This window comes from Aotus nancymaae, unplaced genomic scaffold (assembly GCF_030222135.1).
Source record: "Aotus nancymaae isolate 86718 unplaced genomic scaffold, 86718_ANA_hifiasm-v0.15.2.pri h1tg000043l, whole genome shotgun sequence".
Classification (NCBI taxonomy): Eukaryota; Metazoa; Chordata; class Mammalia; order Primates; family Aotidae; genus Aotus; species Aotus nancymaae.
This window is the reverse complement of record NW_026988457.1, coordinates 5,320,786-5,338,824: the sequence shown is the minus strand read 5'-3', so window position 1 is coordinate 5,338,824 and position 18,039 is coordinate 5,320,786. Positions and strand designations below refer to the sequence as shown.

At 43.2% G+C, this 18,039-nt stretch overlaps 1 protein-coding gene across 14 annotated transcripts in view; it reads left to right on the top strand.

Annotated features, from left to right (window-relative positions):
• The window catches only part of STARD13 (StAR related lipid transfer domain containing 13), a 557,207-nt gene that overhangs the window by 522,910 nt on the left and 16,258 nt on the right, over positions 1 to 18,039 (top strand). For all 14 annotated transcript variants that reach the window (XM_012465553.3, XM_064361750.1, XM_064361752.1 and 11 more), the window contains 3 exons: positions 5,761 to 7,121; positions 8,571 to 8,744; positions 9,878 to 10,037. In XM_012465553.3, coding sequence (XP_012320976.2) covers positions 5,761 to 7,121; positions 8,571 to 8,744; positions 9,878 to 10,037 — 1,695 coding nt within the window. The remainder of the gene's footprint in view (positions 1 to 5,760; positions 7,122 to 8,570; positions 8,745 to 9,877; positions 10,038 to 18,039) is intronic.

Genomic DNA, 18,039 nt, shown 5'->3' with positions numbered 1-18,039 from the left:
TGCCACCACACCTAGCAAATTTTTGTATTTTTAGTAGACATGGGTTTCACCATGTTGGCCAACTGGTCTCAAACTCCTGATCTCAGTTGATTTGCCTGCCTGGGCCTCCCAAAATGCTGGGATTACAGGCGTGAGCTACTGCACCCAGCCATAAGATTTTTAATGTGACAGTGAGTTTCTTGTTTGTTATCTAAGTTTAGTAGGATTCATAACAATGCTGCTCACGGGGAATAATGTATATCTAAAATTCTTTTGTTTGAGTACCAGTCATCATAGAGAAACCAGTGAAAATAGAAGTTTTTAAGGCAAGTTAAAAGTTTGGGCTATTCCGTTTCACCTATAACTTTAGGGTATTCCATTTCACCTTTTATTCAAAATGATGTTAAGTGATGCTATATTTCCAAAATTCATCTTCAGTCCTTCATCTCTAGCCAGTTCTTATAATTGCAAAGTTATAAATTTAAATTACCTGCAAAACAATGTATCCTGTACATTATACACTTTGGGTTATGGTAAGCAAACTAACCTTGAATCAGCACATGTTGTAAATCAGATTGACCACACACCAGCAGCATACAGCTGTCACTCATAGGCCTCACTGTTTAAATCTGACTACACCCAAACTGGTCTCTACCTTGTTTAGTGAGACAAATCCACTGATTATGAGCTTGCAGGGCACACCCTTGTCAAATGGTGACAAACGGTTTTAATGCTTACTCTCAATTTCTGTAGCTATCTCATTAAAGATCAAGTTTGGAGACTGGCATCCCCCGACCACACTCTGAGTAGCACTGTCTAGAGTTCCTCATTTCTAAATCAAACTATTAGTTCTTTAATTATCCATCCCAGGAGGTTGTGGTTCTTAGATCCTTGGCCATTCTGATTACTCTTCTCTAGAAATGAACCCCTTAAAATGTGGCGTATAGAAAGAACCCATTGTTCCTGATGTAAGTGACCAGTACAGAATGCAGTGGGGGCTGGCCTTTTGAGTCTTGGGATCTGTGCTCTGGTCATGCATCCTAAGGTTGGTGCCTTTGTTCCGTAGCCATATTACATGGTTAAGTCACATTAAGTTATATCTGCCAGAACTCTCAAGTCTATGAATAAATAGGAAGGGCTGTTGAACTATGTTCGTTTCATCCTGCACATCCCGTAGTTGATTTTTGAAGTTAGAGTCATTATATTTTAAGTTATGAAATTTCATCTTATTAACAGGTCATCCTTCACTTCTGTTAAGCTCTATACACTTGTCAATATTGCCCTTCTTTAACAACAATAACCAGTTTCATCTATCTGGGGTTTATATAGTATTTTCACATATGGTCCTATTTGGTTCTGTTGATAAATCGTGCTAAACATGCATTATTACTGTTTTTATTTTATAACTGAGAAAACTGAGTCTTAAAGAACCATTAGCAAATAGACTTATACCATCTTTACAGTTTAAAAACACGAGTTCTGACCCATTCACGTTACTCTTAATATGGTCATAACCTTGAGACATTCTTCCTTCAGTTATTTACAGTCTTTTAGTCACGTGCTTTGGAGGAGTTACTCAACCAGTTACTAACAAAACTCTCTGTAGCAAGCCTGTCCAACCCTCAGCCCATGGGCTACATGTGGCCCAGGATGGTTTTGGATGTGCCCAACACAAATTCATAAGCTTTCTTAAAATATTGGGAGTTTTTTTGTAATTTTTTTAAGCTCATTAGCTATCATTAGTGTTATTGTATTTTATGTGTGGTCCAAGACAATTCTTCTTCTGATATGGCCCAGGGAAGCCAAAAGATTGGACATTGCTGTGGAGCATCTTGCTAGTAAGCCATATTGTCCACAACATGAGAACTTTTTTCAGTTTCCTTGCTAAAATTCTGATGTTCCATGTCCCTGGTATGTCCATGGTCTACTAAACCACTGAGACAGGAGAATAAAATTAGTTTGATGTGTCCTTTTCTTTATAAGCACATCTACTCCTAGAGATTTCCATTTTGCATTTCTAAATAATCACAAGCTATTCATTGTTAAAATTATCAAACTCAAAAAATTATCGAACAGAGGAAATCTCATAATCTCTTTTAAACAGTCAGTACATGTCCATAAACACCACTGGAGAGTCTGCCACGTGCCTGATGCTCTGCTGGGGCCCGAGTGTGTACACAAACCTTAAACTCTACTGCAATGTGTTTTTCATACTGCAGATCATGGCCCCTCGGTAGGTTGTCAAGTGAATTTGGTGGATCACAAACAACATTAAAACAAAACAAACAAAAACAGACTAGACTAAAAAGTATTAGAATATATTAGAATACAAACAAACAAGGATAATTATTTAAGTTTTTTTTTTTTTTTTTTTTTTTTTTTTGCTTTAGTGTAGTCGGTATACATGCCCTGAGTTGTGATGGAAAATATATTTTTTGTTATATGTCACTATCAAATAGTTTGAAAGATCCACCATTAGTGGAAGGAACAGACACACCATTTCAATACCCTTTGGGACATACACTGTCATTGTAGGCACAGGGTGCCAAAGAAGAATGGTCATTTTTTTCTTTGTTGCATTTTGTTTTTTATTGCTTTGGTTTTTGTTTGCTTGCTTTGGTTCAAGCAACCTAAATACGGCAAAAATTTCCCTAAGTTGTTTGCCTTTTCTCCCAGGAGTTTGCCACTTTTTCACATACCTTAGTTGGGCTGTAAATATCTTCTTGTTGGCCAAAGCGAGTATAATAAGCTCTTAGAGACCAGCAGACAGGGCCAGGCTTTCCCTTCCCAGGCCACAGTGCCCAGCTTGGCATGTGTTCTTAACCTAAATAAAGGAATCCCTATCCAACTAGTATGTGGTGTGCTGGCATCATAACCAGGTTTGAGAGAGGTAGTTGGGACCAACACTAAATGTTGTAGTTTCTGTTTTTAAATATCTATATTTTCTTTAAAGTCATTTCCTTTTTTTGCCTTCTCAAAAACTGTTTGCTAAAAGGGCTTTTTCACAGTCCTTATTTAATATCGGCTTCTCACTATCTTCCTAAAATGCAATACAAAAATCCAGTAAGTTCAGCGTTCAGCCTATCGTGGTGCCTTGTGTATAAATGACCCTGAGATGTCCGTTTTTATTATATCAATCACAGGAAAAGAGGGAGTAGAAAGTACTAGTAATAAAGTATATTTTGAGTCACGATTCTGGAGTCTTGCCCTTTTTCCACTTGTACAATTACAACTTTCTAAACTCTTTCACCAGAGCTTTATACAACTTTTAAAAAATCAAAGGTAATTTTCCACTGTGATCTCAATGCTGTAGAATTCTTTTTTGTTTCTTTTTCTTTTCTTTTTTTTTTTTTTAAGAGACAGGGTCTCAATATGTTGCCCAGGCTGGACTCAAACTCCTGGGCTCAAGAGACCCTTCCACCTCTGACTCCCAAGTAACTAAGATTACAGATGTGAGCCACTGTGTTAGTCCATTTTTCATGCTGCTGATAAAAGACATACCTGAGACTGGGTAATTTATAAAGAAAAAGAAGTTTAATGGACTCTCAGTTCCATGTAGCCAGGGAGGCCTCACAATCATGGTAAAAGGTGAAAGGCACATCTTACATGGCAGCAGACAAGAGAGAATGAGAGCCAAGCAATAGGGGTTTCCCCTTATAAAACCATCGGATTTCATGAGACTTATTCACTGCCACAAGAACAGTATGGGGGAAACCATCGCCATCATTCAGTTATCTCCTACCGGGTCCCTCCCATAACATGTCAACACGTGGGAATTATGGGAGCTGTAACTCAAGATTAGATTTTGGTGGGAACACAACCAAACCATATCAGCCACCGGACCCGACTTCTCAGCTATAGAATTCTTGTCAGTACCTTGGCTTTGTACTTGCTTTCACTTTAAACTTGAATGTTCAAGTTTGTTATTTAGTCCAACCTACATAGAAACTAGGTTTTGAAGGAATGAACAAGAATGGGAAGATCCCTACAATGATTAACTGTGCATCTGCTTACGTTTCCTTAAAAACAATACACTGCAAGGTTAAAGGGAGTTAAGGTGGATGCTGGATACGTAAAAAGATTGATAAGCAACTGAACAAACATGGAAAGATACAAATAAGCAGATATGTTTCAGTGAGGGACTGCTGAATACACTACCTTATTTCATCCCTTCAGTAAGCCTATGAGGCAAGACCTGCTTTAATCTCATATTATAAGTGACAGAAACTTACGTAAGTGAGGGTAAGTAGCTCGTGGACAGTCACCTAGCTCTGAACTGGTATCACTGACACTTGGAACCAGGTCTTAAAACTGAACGCCCAAGTAGAATAAAGTAATTTTAATTCAGTTCACAAAAAAATAAGCAATTATTATTTCTTTGGCATTGGAGAGGCTAGACATATGAATAAATATGTTTATATGGGTGAAACAAAGAAACACAGGTCCTGCTCTCATAATTTTTTTTTTTTTTTTTGGAGACAGGTTCTCACTTTGTTGCTGAGGCTGGGTGCAGTGGTGCCATCACAGCTCAGCTCACTGCAGCCAGCCCGGCTCCTGATGACCTTACCTATAACAGCTGAGAGTGGACATTCTCAAGCAGGAGGCTTCTAAGCTATAAAAACAAGAAATCACATGATTCTATTTGGACTACACTATGGAAAGCTGTTGAGATGGGGAAGATGCTGGAGACAGGGCTTCTCCCACATTTTCACTATCACAGATCCAGGGAGAGGTGGCAAGGGCCTACGCTAAGGGAATGAGAGTGAAATTACGAATGAGGGAACAGATTGGAAAATCAGTTCAGAATTAGGTCTTGGTGATATGCTTGGTGAGGATGAGGCAGGATCTGATGATTCAGTTCATTTCAGAAGGAACCCATATGCTCTAGGTCAAGGTCTGCGCTGGGCCCAAGGCTATGCAAAGCTAAACAAGGCCATCTCCAGCCTCAGGGAATGCAGACGCTCCTCTCTCAAGGGCTGCAAATTCAGGCAGAAACAAGACAGCTAGAGTCGATGTGTGAGGTGCTGAGTGTAAGACAGTGCCAAGCTGTGGGGACCCACCACGGCCACACAGAGGCGTGCGCTCTGCCAGCGGCGTTCCAGCTCGGAGTTGATTCAACAGGAAAGGACTGCTCGTGCAAAGTAGCCGCGTTGGACACTTCAAATAGTGATCTCCAGAATGGCTGTCTCCTTCCTACTTAAAGAAATTCAGTGGGTCATTTTGCTGTTACCTTATCCAGGAAATACACAATAAGAATCAAGTGCAGGGGACTAAAATAGGGAGTGTTAGCCTTGAGATATACCGACGCTGAGATTCAGAAGAGGCAAGCTGGAAATATGGTCCCTGGGGCTCAGTGAAGAGGTTTCTGGAAAGAAGTAAGTGCCTTTTATGGCAGAGTTGAGTTTCTGTGTGAAAAAGAAGACTGCAGGTGCTTTATATTTAGACCGTCTAGTCTGATGTAATTATACCCTCTTTGTAATCAGTCAGGGAAAACTTCTTAGAGAGGAAGGAAGGAAGCATTCAACACCGCTATAAAAATGGGAAGGAAGGAAGGTGGGCAAGTTGAGAAGAGTCCTCTGGCCACCGGGAGGACGGGTATGTACAAGACAGTGAAAGAGATGGAAGGACAGCTTAGTGGTGCCCACGCAGCCCACAACACTGTGCATGGGAGGACAGAGGGAAGGGAGGTGGAGGACCGCGTAGGGCTGCACTCAGCACACCCAGAGTTCCTGCCTCAGCCATGCTGTCTGCTAACGAGCGTCTTCCTTGGTGTTCCCGCAGGGTGACGACTCCGATGAGGAAGATCTTTGTATCAGCAACAAATGGACTTTCCAGAGAACCAGTCGCAGGTGGTCTCGTGTGGACGACCTCTACACCCTGCTCCCTCGAGGAGACAGAAATGGGTCACCGGGAGGCACGGGGATGAGGAACACGACCAGCAGTGAGAGCGTCCTCACAGACCTGAGTGAGCCTGAGGTCTGCTCCATTCACAGTGAAAGCAGCGGGGGCAGCGACGGCCGCAGCCAGCCGGGCCAATGCCGTACCGACAGCCCGGTCATGCTGGATGCTCCACTGGTCAGCAGCAGCCTCCCGCAGTCCCCCAGAGACGTCCTCAGCCACCCCTTCCACCCCAAGAATGAGAAGCCCACCAGGGCCAGGGCCAAATCATTTTTGAAACGCATGGAAACACTCCGAGGGAAGGGAGCCCACGGGAGGCATAAGGGGTCAGGGCGGACAGGTGGCCTGGTGATCAGCGGGCCCATGTTGCAGCAGGAGCCAGAGTCCTTTAAGGCCATGCAGTGCATCCAGATACCAAATGGAGATCTCCAGAATTCGCCGCCACCTGCCTGCAGAAAGGGGCTCCCATGCTCCGGCAAGTCGAGTGGCGAGAGCAGCCCGTCGGAGCACAGCAGCAGCGGGGTGAGCACACCCTGCCTGAAGGAACGCAAGTGCCATGAGGCCAACAAGCGCGGGGGCATGTACTTAGAGGACCTGGATGTGCTGGCGGGGACGGCACTGCAGGATGCAGGGGACCAAAGCCATACGCATGAGTTTCACTCCCAAGAGAACTTGGTGGTGCATATTCCCAAGGATCACAAACCAGGAACATTCCCCAAGGCGCTTTCTATTGAAAGCCTCTCTCCCACAGACAGTAGCAATGGGGTTAACTGGAGGACCGGTAGCATCTCCCTGGGCAGACAGCAGGTTCCTGGTGCCAGGGAGCCCAGGCTCATGGCATCCTGCCACAGAGCCAGCCGAGTCAGTATCTATGACAACGTCCCTGACTCCCATCTGTATGCCAGCACAGGAGATCTTTTGGACTTGGAGAAAGATGACTTCCTCCCTCACTTGGATGACATTCTGCAGCATGTCAATGGGATCCGGGAGGTAGTGGATGACTGGTCCAAAGATGTCTTGCCTGAACTGCAAACTCATGATACATTGGTTGGGGAACCTGGCCTATCCCCCTTTCCGCCTCCTAATCAGATCACCTTAGATTTTGAAGGTAACTCTGTCTCAGAAGGTCGGACAACACCCAGTGATGTGGAAAGAGATGTAACATCTCTTAATGAATCTGAGGCTCCAGGGGTCAGAGACAGGAGGGATTCTGGTGTAGGGGCCTCTCTGACCAGGCCAAACAGGTAGGTGGCATGCACTTGTGAAATGATTTTTCATCCATTTCCTAGTAATTGTGTTCTGTTTATTTTTTTAACAAACATACAGAGTATTTACTAAATGCCTGACTCTAAGTGATGTATGTGATTAGGAATTATTTGAACAGAAGTATGACTTCTGTGCAGATATCATGGTGATTGAATCCGTGTTAACTTATATTCATTTCCTGCCTAGCCTTTATTTTGATCTTAGTTTTATCCAAAAAAATATTTTGAGCTTCTTACATGCAAAGCATTATACCAGGCACCATATGCAAGGAATCCTGGATAACCAAGACCCAGCTCCCAGGCATAGCCTCTTCCCCTGACCTTCCTGTGATACATTCATCAAAATGTGTCTTCCCCATATTTTATACTTTTTTTTGCTCCTAAATGAAATTTCTGAGGTCTAAGATGTGTCCACTGTTCGTTTGTTTTTGCTTTAAAGGACCAATTACAAAGTGCATAAAAGCTGACTTACAAAGACTGTTTCAGAAGCACCCTAGAAAAATGGCCCTGGGAGGCCCAAACTAATGGAAATAATACCGCTGTGTGTGCCGCTGGGTTTCTGGTTGAGGCAGGGGTGTGTCTTGGGGCTCAGTGATATATCACCGTCTGTGCCGCTCATCTTCAGGCTCCATCTCAATACTGAGCAAGAGTGAATGTGTTGAGACATGGAAGACAATGGGAAGATATTCTACAGCCCCAGACATTTCACAGCTCTCCCTGACTCTCTCTCTCTCTTTCTCTTTCTCTTTTGCTTGCTTTCTCTGTGTGTTTCTTGCTCCCTGTCTCTCTCTCTCTCTATTTTTCTTTTTCTATATCGTTCTACCTATCTCTCATCTCTGTCCTTCCTCTCTCTTGTTTGTCTCTGTCTCTGCCTCTCTGTCTCTTTCTCTCTTTATCTTTCTGTCTCTATCTGTCCATCCTCTGCCTCTGTCTCTGTATGTCTCTTTCTGTCCCATCTCTCTCTCTCCATCTATGTGTCTCTCTCTTTTCTATCTCTCTGTTGGCTTTCTTTGCTTCTGTCTACATCTCCCTGTTTCTCTTTGCTCTTTCTTTGTTTCTCTCTCTCTCTCTCTCACTCTCTCTCTCTCTCTCACACACACACACACACACACATACACACACACACACTATCTCAGCTGCTCTCAACACTTTGGGAACAAATTTGGAATAAGCAAACATAACCTTTCTTCTATCACTTATTTAAACCTCCTAATAAAACGGATAATAAGACTTTTTCCAGATTTATCCGACTTGGAACAATCATGTCCTATGTTTATTCTGCACACTAGTGTCTTCCGTTCCGTTTGCTTTGTGATTTTCTTGGCTCGGACACTATCTTGATTAGCTGTGTATACACTGGTGATGTCCGTGTTTCCTGCCACCAAGTCCACTTTGTGACTGGCTTCTCTGATGGTCTCTCTGGTAAAGGCGACTCCGATGGAACAGTTTCCAGCTGTCTCACCAGCCCCGGCCGGTCCCAGCATCGCCCCACATCAGCAGCCAGACGGCCGGCCAGCTGAGCCTGCTCCAGCGCTTCTCCCTGCTCCGCCTCACGGCCATCATGGAGAAGCACTCCATGTCCAACAAGCACGGCTGGACATGGTGCGTAGTACGTTCGCCAGGAGGGCATTGCGGGCTCTAGAGCTAAGTGTGTGATTGCAGGGCTCCCATGTTTACTTTGTGATTTCTGAAGAACCCATTCATTGCCTTCACTGACAATCTCCTGGACGTAAGGCATGAGCTCTGCCGTAGCCCTGAGGCGCTGGAGCGCACAGGAAACGTTGCTCTATTTGTAGCTCTCAGTTGGTTTCCAGGGAAGGCAGTTGGGCTCCAAGAAAGAAAAAAAGACAAGTAAAGGGTGATTAATTGTGAACAGAGGAAATAAAAATAAACTTGCCATAAAATAATCCTGGCAGTTTGTACAGAAACAGCTGTCACTTGTTCCTTCTGGTCTGATGCAAAGCTCACCACTTGGAGCATTGATTCATTCAAAGAGCATTTAATTCTTCAAGTACATTTCTGCTTTTATTTCATTGGCAAATAGAAACAAGAATATGCAGTAAACCTTGTAACAAGGAATTGACAGAAGCATATGTTAGAACTCGAATGTGGACCTATTATAGATGATTTGCTGGATTTGAAATCATAGAAAATGTGTCAGTAATTGTCCTATGTTTTATATTATGTATTTTTAAAAAATCAATGGTGCTTTTATAAAATAGTTTAGAAGGTTATAAACTGCATGGTCAAATCAATATATGCTTGTGTATTAAAATGTCCTTTAAAAACTGCAGCTGGCTCTAGAAAAGTGAGGACGGAGCCAAGAAATGTTCTCCTTCTTTTCTCTCTTCCTTTTCCTCCAACCCCAGCCAGATTTCTTCTTCCTCTTGTGATTTTTAAATTTGTTTTGATTTGTTGGGGAGTTTTAAGTGTTCAGCACTTGAGAGATGAGTCTATCACAATTAAATTGGAAAGTTGTCCACTTGACCTGAAAACAGAGCTACAAATACATTCTGCTAACATGACTCATGCTGTTTAGTAGTTAGAGATAGCACGCAGGCAGAGGCCGCACAGAGCATGACGGGTCATGTGATGAATGCAGAGAGAATCCTGAATTCACCCCATGTCTGTTGGGTATTCCAACAAAAGCTTGGCTTCCCTCATGCTTGCTTCCAGAGCCTCTCCCCACAGTATGCCCCAGGAGGCTTGCATGACCTGGTTTCTGTAAATTCTAGGTCAGTTCCAAAGTTCATGAAGAGGATGAAAGTTCCCGACTACAAAGACAAGGCTGTCTTTGGCGTTCCTCTCATAGTCCACGTCCAGAGAACGGGACAGCCCCTGCCTCAGAGTATTCAGCAAGCACTGAGATATCTACGCAGCAACTGCCTCGATCAGGTAGGGCTGTAACCCACCCCCCACCATGGGATTGGGTTGATGCGATGCCAGACTGAGTCAGATCTGCCCAGTATCAGGCAAGATATGCCTCACCAAAAATAAAAGGCATTGTGACCTCTATGTGGCAATGTTTAATTTGAACAAGGTACATCCTATTTGAGGATGATTCCTCATTGGCAACTTAAATGATGACCTGGAGTGACTGCGGAAAATTGATGTTAACAGTTTGTTCCTGCGATGTCTAATTTGCAATCCCTAAAATCTGGAGTTAAGCTATGTACTGCATTAACTATTTTCCTGTTTAACTATTGTTTCAGTGCCACCATTGATTTCACAGCATTCTTTTATCTCTGTTTATTATTTTTGAAAAAGAATTAGGTTTTTTATGCCTCCTTTTATTGGTTCTTTTTTTTTTTCTTTTGAAGCAGTATCATGACCAGGAAAACTTAAACCAAAGATAGATTTATTTACATCTTTTAAAAATGTCCAAGTAAAATATGAACAAAAGTATCAGCTAAGTCAAATGTCCCCTCATTTTATAGAGTTGATTCAAAACTCAAGTTATCCAAAATATTCAGAGATCAATTTCTGCCTCCAGGACTTTTGGGGCCCACCATAATGGTGGGCTGTGATTAAGTCCAGAGTGCAATCCATCCTGTAGTTTATAAAGCAAAGCCTTTGCTCCTCCAAATTAATACCCATTAGCTTTTTAGACATTCTGTCCAAAATACAAGTTGTGTTCTTAATTGATAAATTGCAACCCTGAATAGTGGGTATATTTCCAGGCAGCTATTCTGTAACAGTCTCTGTTTATCATAATTTTTGATGTCATGCAGAGAATCTGTACCAACCTGAGATTATTTGTACCTTTTATTGATTTACCCTGGACCTTGGGCTTATGGGCAGGAATGAGCTCAGCTACATGAACTCAAGATCCTGGCTGGTGATGCTTGTAGAGACTCCAATACTGAGACTATGCTTAGAATCAGGCTGGTCTCTTGGTAAATCAGATAACAATTTTCAGTGCAGAAAAATAGAAGTAACTTTTTCATTTGAAGTCATCTTTGATTGAACTGAATGTGGTGATCACCTTTGTTCCTCCTCACTTTTAATTTAGAGAATCTGCACATAACGTTTTTCTATATTTGGATGTCATCACGGAGGGTGGGATGGCTGCTGTCATTGTTATAATGATGGCCATTTAGTTTTAAGAAATGTACTTAACAGCCTGCCTCTTATTCCCCAGAAATAAGGGTGACAGGCTACTTTTCTAGGGTTCTCTTCTTTGGCAGATGCTCCAACACGAATTGACTTGTGAATCACATCCTAATAGAGTCAGCCAATGAATCTGGTTACTTACACATGCATTTTAATTTTTTTTAGTTGTAGAGGTTTTACTAAGAATACACATTATTCCAAGATCGTGTTCTAAAGGTGTTTTACTGAGAAAAATGTTTAGAGAGGTGGGCTCTGGTGAATATTTGGGAAAGCCCGCTCTAGTCTCTACTCCAATGCTAGAAGTATTGCACCATGTCACTCGGCATAGAACTTTGTGGCCTCAATTGTACGTTTGTTGTTTGTTTGTGGGTGCAGACCCAAGATTGTGTTTTGTCCAGAGACATGTTTTTCCAAGCATCTCAATGTCTGTAAGGTATGTATCAAACTCACCTCCTTCTTGGGGCTCTTAGAGACTTTGCCTTTGCCCTATACCAAGCACAGAGAATATTTTGCTCCAAAAGCATGACCAGCTAATGCTTATCAGCAAAAGCTCTATTAAGAGAAAACTATGTTTAGGAATGGCTAAAGGAAGCGCAGCCTATCTGTGTCATTAGTTCAACAAAAATAACCTCTCTTGACCACCTGGCATGTTTCAAGAAATTGTACTAAGTGTTTGCATTAATTGCCTCATTTACTCCCATATCCACCCTTGAATGGTGTTATCTCCGGGTCACTGTGGTGGAGCCAATACTTGCTTGCAGATGTGACTCTGGAGTCCAAGTTCCTAACCACTGCACTCTGCTGCTGCTTATTATAATTGCTTTTCCCCAGTGGACTTTGGGGTGATGCCATCTCTAACATTGAGGAGTAGCCCTATACAACTCCCTGATGAATTAATTCACTATCAGGATTTTGTAGTTGATGTTGGTCATTAAGTCACGTAACGTGCTTTCTGTGACATGGGAAGAAAAAAACTTCCTTCTCTGGCTGCAGCACCTGAAAGCATTGTGTTTCTTTTGGACAACTGGTCTGTTTTTTAATACTGTGCATACCAAACTCATTCATGTGGGTGTCTTTTCTTCACTGTAATGGCTGCTAGAAAGCCTGGAGCCAAATATGTGTTTTGTCTGTAGTAAATACATGTAATTTTTTGGCATGAATTTTATGCATCAACCTTATTCCTAGTTTCATCCACCCTTTTCTGTCTTTGTTTTCCTTTTGCTGCAATTTTCTTATCTTTTATCTTTAAGTTAATTGTATCTTATTATATTTTATAGATTACTGTAAATCCCCTTGAATTCTTTCTTGAACAAGAGCGGGGATAAATAAATGAATTGTAATTCCACTATTCCATTCACCACAGAGTATTTAGTGTAGACTATAAACCATTCCTGCGCCCTGTACTTCTGAATAATGTGTAGTGCCATTATCACTACTGTTAATGGGGCCAGTCTCCCTTTGGAAGCAAAAGTCATACCAAGAGGGAGAAAGACACAGGGCACCAAAACCTCTTCCTCCCCTGTGTCCGTCTCAGGTCAGTTTTTTAAATCTGGGAGAATATGGCAAGATGAAAAACAGTGTGCCGGCAAAGCCCTGGAGGCAGAAGACTCATTTCAAGACATAAATACTGATTCTAAATGTAATAAAAATGAATAGAGCCACGCATCTCTTGCATCAGTCACATGGGAGAATCCGTAGGACATTGAAGGGACTTTCACCACAGCCAGTCACCACCTTATAAGACACCCAGTCCTGCCAGGGCTTCCAACCTCAGAACATCCCTCCCTGTCCTTATCACGTGGTGTGGAAAGCACACAGAGGCCACCCCTCTGGCTCCTGTGAAAAAGGAAGGTGGTAATAGGAAGGAAAGGGGAGAACGAGAGAAACATAAGGAATCAAAACCTGGCTGTTCCAGAGATTTCAGAGCAAGCAAGAGCTGGTAAAAGCGAATCAGTAAGAAAAGCAAGGGGGGAAAGTGAAAAGGAAGGAGAGCAACACCAAATGAATGTTCTTTCTTCGCCAACAGCACCTCCTTGGAATCGAAAAGATTCCAGTCTGCATAAGGCCTTGAGATCTCAGCCTCAAAGTTGCAGAAGACCATGACATCCACAAATATTGCACCTCTATGCCCATTTTAATAGGAAGCACCACCCCATACCCTCCCAAGGCTTTGCCCCGAGTCTCAAGGAGGAGGCTTCCTGCAGTGCGTCGGGCCTTCTCCCATGCTAAGCACTCACCCGGCATATAAGCACTCACTGCCGCTGACCCGGGTCCCACAGAGTCTGCAACATCACCCACCTTTTGCCTTCCACACTCCGCATGCACAGCAGTTTCTCTGATGCAACAGTGTTCATGTTTGCCCTTGCAGCTGGCTGTGGGTGAGATGAGGAAGTTTAGCCTTCAATTATGAACCATTTGTATTCAGACATAGTAGTGTGTGAGAGGAGCCTTGCTTTGTTGTCTGAGCTTTTATTTCTGCCCAAAATCAACTGTGCACAGAAGGATAGGTTATACCTGGTTCCTGATGAATATGAAGTCACTGCGGTGAGAGACTAAACCTGCAATGCTCAAAATAAGAATCTGCCGCATACTCTTCTGATGAATCTGTCTCTTTCTGAAGAAAACCAACCTTCCTTCATTAGCTGAGCACATTTCTAAAGAAGAGGAAATGGAAGTCCTGATAAACATCATTAAGTCCTGAAAAAGATTAGCATAAACAGGATGCCAAGAGGGAGATTTAATATTATTCAGATGGAATTTGAATTCTAAAGCAGCACTCATGCTCAGCCTCCCCTCCTAATAGAACAGTGAGTTTAAAAGCCTAATTATGCTGGGAAGACTCTTAGTGCTTAGCACAAGGGTCCCCGCCCCACTGCCTGTTCGTCACTTTGCCTGTTGCCTGGCTCAGATAAAGTGAGCAGTGCTCTGGGGCTATCCAGTGAAATTATCCTTGAGTCCTCACTTTTTTCTTTTTTCTTTTTTTTGTTTGAGACATAGTCTTGCTCTGTCACCCAGGCTGGAATGCAGAGGCACCATCTTGGCTCACTGCAAACTTCTCCTCCCGGGTTCAAGTGATTCTCCTGCCTCAGCCTCCCGAGTAGGTGGGATTACAGATAAGCACCACCACACCCAGATAATTTTTGTATTTTTAGTAGAGATGGAGTTTCACCATGTTGGCCAGCCTGATCTCGAACTCCTGACCTCAGGTGATCCACCTGTCTCGGCCCCCCTAAGTGCTGGGATTACAGGCCTGAGCCACCGTGCCCAGCTGAGTCCTCGCTTTTTCATAGCTAGGTTTTTAGGTGAAAGACAAAAGAGAGAGGTAACAGGAAAACTAGACCAAGGGGACACTCATCACTCACCCTTTTATCTTCAAAAGGAGCAAGAGATCACATACATGAAATATGCTTATAAAATGAACGCTGCATTGCTGATGGTCATCCTCCCCTTTCTCAAGAGGGTGTCTGGGCTGAGCTTTAACAGTAGATGACAGCAGGACCTGTTATGTCATTGATGGGACCAGTGGAAAGAGAAAATGTGAGATCCCTTGTTCATAAATCATTGAGAATTTCAAAACCAAGACAGCAGAGCATTAAACCAAGTGTATGAGACCCGGTGTGACTGCCCAGGCTGCCTGCCATGGGTGACAGACACAAAGGCAAAAGAAAAACATGATGCCCTCCTGGGATCTTCCTCATAAGGAAGCTGAGGGAGCTGGGGCTGTTGCCTGCCCATCTGCTGTGATTAGAAGGATGGGCAATGGGGCAGGTGCGGTGGCTCACACCTGTAATCCCAACACTTTGGGAGGCTGAGGCAGGCAGATCACTTGAGGTCAGGAGTTCAAGATCAGCCTGGCCAACATTGGTGAAACCCCACCTCTACTAAAAAAATACAAAAATTAGCTGGGTGTGGTGGTGCGCACCTGTAATCCTAGCAACTTGGGAGGCTGAGGTGGGAGAATCACTTGAACCCAGGAGGTGGAAGATGCAGTGAACTGAGATCATCCCACTGCACTCCAGCCTGGAAGACAGAGGGAGACTCTGTCTCCAAAAAAAGAAGAAGAAGAAGAAGAGGAAGAAGGATGAACAATGGGTTTCTTTGGTTCTCTATTTTTTTAATGTGGAAAACAATATCCTGTCAAAAATTCAGATCAATCCTTGCTTTGGAACCTTTTTTTTTTGAGATGAAGTCTGGCTCTGTCGCCCAGGCTAGAGTGCAGTGGCTTAATCTCAGCTCACTGCAACTTCCACCTCCCAGGTTCAAGAGATTCTCCCACCTCAGTCTCACGAGTAGCTAGGATTACAGGTACCCACCACCAAGCCCAGCTAATTTTGTATTTTGTATTTTTTAGTAGAGATGGGGTTTTGCCATGTTGGTCAGGCTAATCTCGAACTCCTGAGATCAGGTGGTCCCCAGCCCCCATCCACCTTGGCCTCCCAAAGTGCTGGGATCACAGGCGTGAGCCACTGTGCCCAGACAAAACTTTCTGAAGGAGAAATAATTATTGGAAACCACTGGTTGCCATCACCATGTTATTCTGTGAGGATCGAGAGGGGAGCTCTTCTCTGGTCTCAAGATTTCTCTGTGCCTTAGAAAGACTATCTTCTACTCACTGTGCTCCGGGCTTTTCACAGCAACCACTAGAAGCCCCATCCCACAGTGGCTTAAATGACAGGAAATTCATGGTCTCACAAAACACAAACAAAAAGTCAGGAAATAGGCCAGGCATGGTGGCTCACACCTGTAATGCTAGCACTGTAGGAGGCCGAGGTGGGTGGATCACTTAAGATCAGGAGTTCGAGACCAGCCTGGCCAACGTGGTGAAACCCTGTCTCTACTAAAAAATACAAAAATTAGCAGGGTGTGGTGGCGAGACCTGTAATCCCAACTACTTAGTAGGCTGAGGCAGGAAAATCACTTGACCCTGGAGGCAGAGCTTGTGGTGAGATCGTGCTACTGCACTCCAGCCTGGGTGACAGAGTGAGACTCTGTCGCAAAAAAAAAAAAAAAAAAGTCAGGAAATAGAACGGTTCCAGGGTTAGCTTAATCATCAGTTCATCAAAAGCTTTGAAGATGGGTTGTTTCCATCTTTCCCTTTTGCCATCTTCAGCTACTACATCCAGAATCTGACTTGAGATCACCTTTTCTTTATTAGGTTTATGAAAGAAAATTTTCCTGCTATACTTCCAACAAAAATCCGCAGAAACAAAAATATGTGTGTGTGTATATATATATATATATATGTCTATATTTCCCATGTTCCCTAGAAGACAAGGGCAGGGCAGGAAGGTTATTGTCAGAATTTGAGGCAGCACAAATAAATCCCTGACAACTCTCTGGAAATCCTGAGATCTCAGTCAGAGCAGTCAGCTCAGAGCCTGCAGCTGGAGAGCCCCAGACATGTCTAAAATAATTAAAGTAACAGTATTTGCCGAAACAAGAAAGAAGCTTGGAAACCAAACAATATGAAGATAGCATCTCTGGGATGTGTGTGCGCACGCACATGAGTGTGTGGCCAGAAACAGCCCGCAGGACACGGTGGATGAAAGAGGAACGTGCTCGACAATTTAAACAGAAACACTGTCTGCTTTCTTCTTTTTTAGATCCTGGTCAATATTCCTGTGCTGTTAAGAAAAAATAGGAATTCTTCTCAAATGGAATAATACCTAGTCATGTGAGGATAAATATTTGTGAGTCACACTGAAGCAATTACCTTCAGGGCATCCCGATTCTGAGAACTCTCATGCAGCACAGCCCTGTGGTATGCACCGTCCTGGGCCTCCTTCCAGAATCAGAAAAACAGAAGATGTAAACACGTCCAAGATGGATCTCCGCCCAATAATCACCCCCTTGACATCTTGAAATTTTCTTTTTTTTTATTTTGACAGTATATGCTTTCTTTCCATGCCCTTTGATGAAATTTGGAGTCATTGCCAGTTGAAGGAAGATGAATGTTGTTTAGATTCTTTGTGGCGAGTCATCCAAGTATGACAAAATTGTGCATTTTCTAGATACTCCAAATTTGAAGAATAAAAAAGAAAGTAATTCATATTTTAAGTGACAATATTATCAGCCTGAATATCCTGATGTGTGGGATTAGACTGATAAGCCTTGGAATGCAAAGAAATATTACTAAGAATTCTGTTTTTATGACCACAAAAAGTAGCAGTGTATTAATTTCCCCTGCGATCCATTCAGTTGACATATACAAAAACCTGAGTATGCTCTAATGGCTTGGAATTCTTCTTTTGCTGTTACTGCAAGTTGAAAGAATGAGAGCTGCTCTCCATTTGTTGCAGCAATCAAGAAAGCCTTTGTCAGATACCCTAACTTGGATGGAGGTTGGCCTGGTACGCAGAGCGGCCAGTAAGATGACCTATATCAGGCATTCTTCCAGGTATAGGGAGAAAGAGCAGTGGCTTATGCTCATGGCCACTGTCCACCTGTCCAGCCACTCAGGAAGGTTCTACCTTGCTTTGCAGAAGCAGGCCAACCCGTGAGCCACTGGGGAATGAGAGCTATGGAAATTGAGGGTTGAAGAAAATCAACTCCCTATAGACATTTAAAAATATAGCAGACATATTATTTCACTGTAAGCCAGGGCTCCCAGAAAGGTCAGTTCCTTTTTGAATAGAGGCTAAGTCCAGCAAAAGGAAGTTCCTCTAGGAGGCCTGCCTAGAGCTTAACGTGCCCAACCATTGCAGGATCTTCATTCTTGCAGGGCTTTGCTCTGCCTCGCTCGTTCTCATTAAGGCCACTCTGTTCTTGATGCCTTAATGCTCCA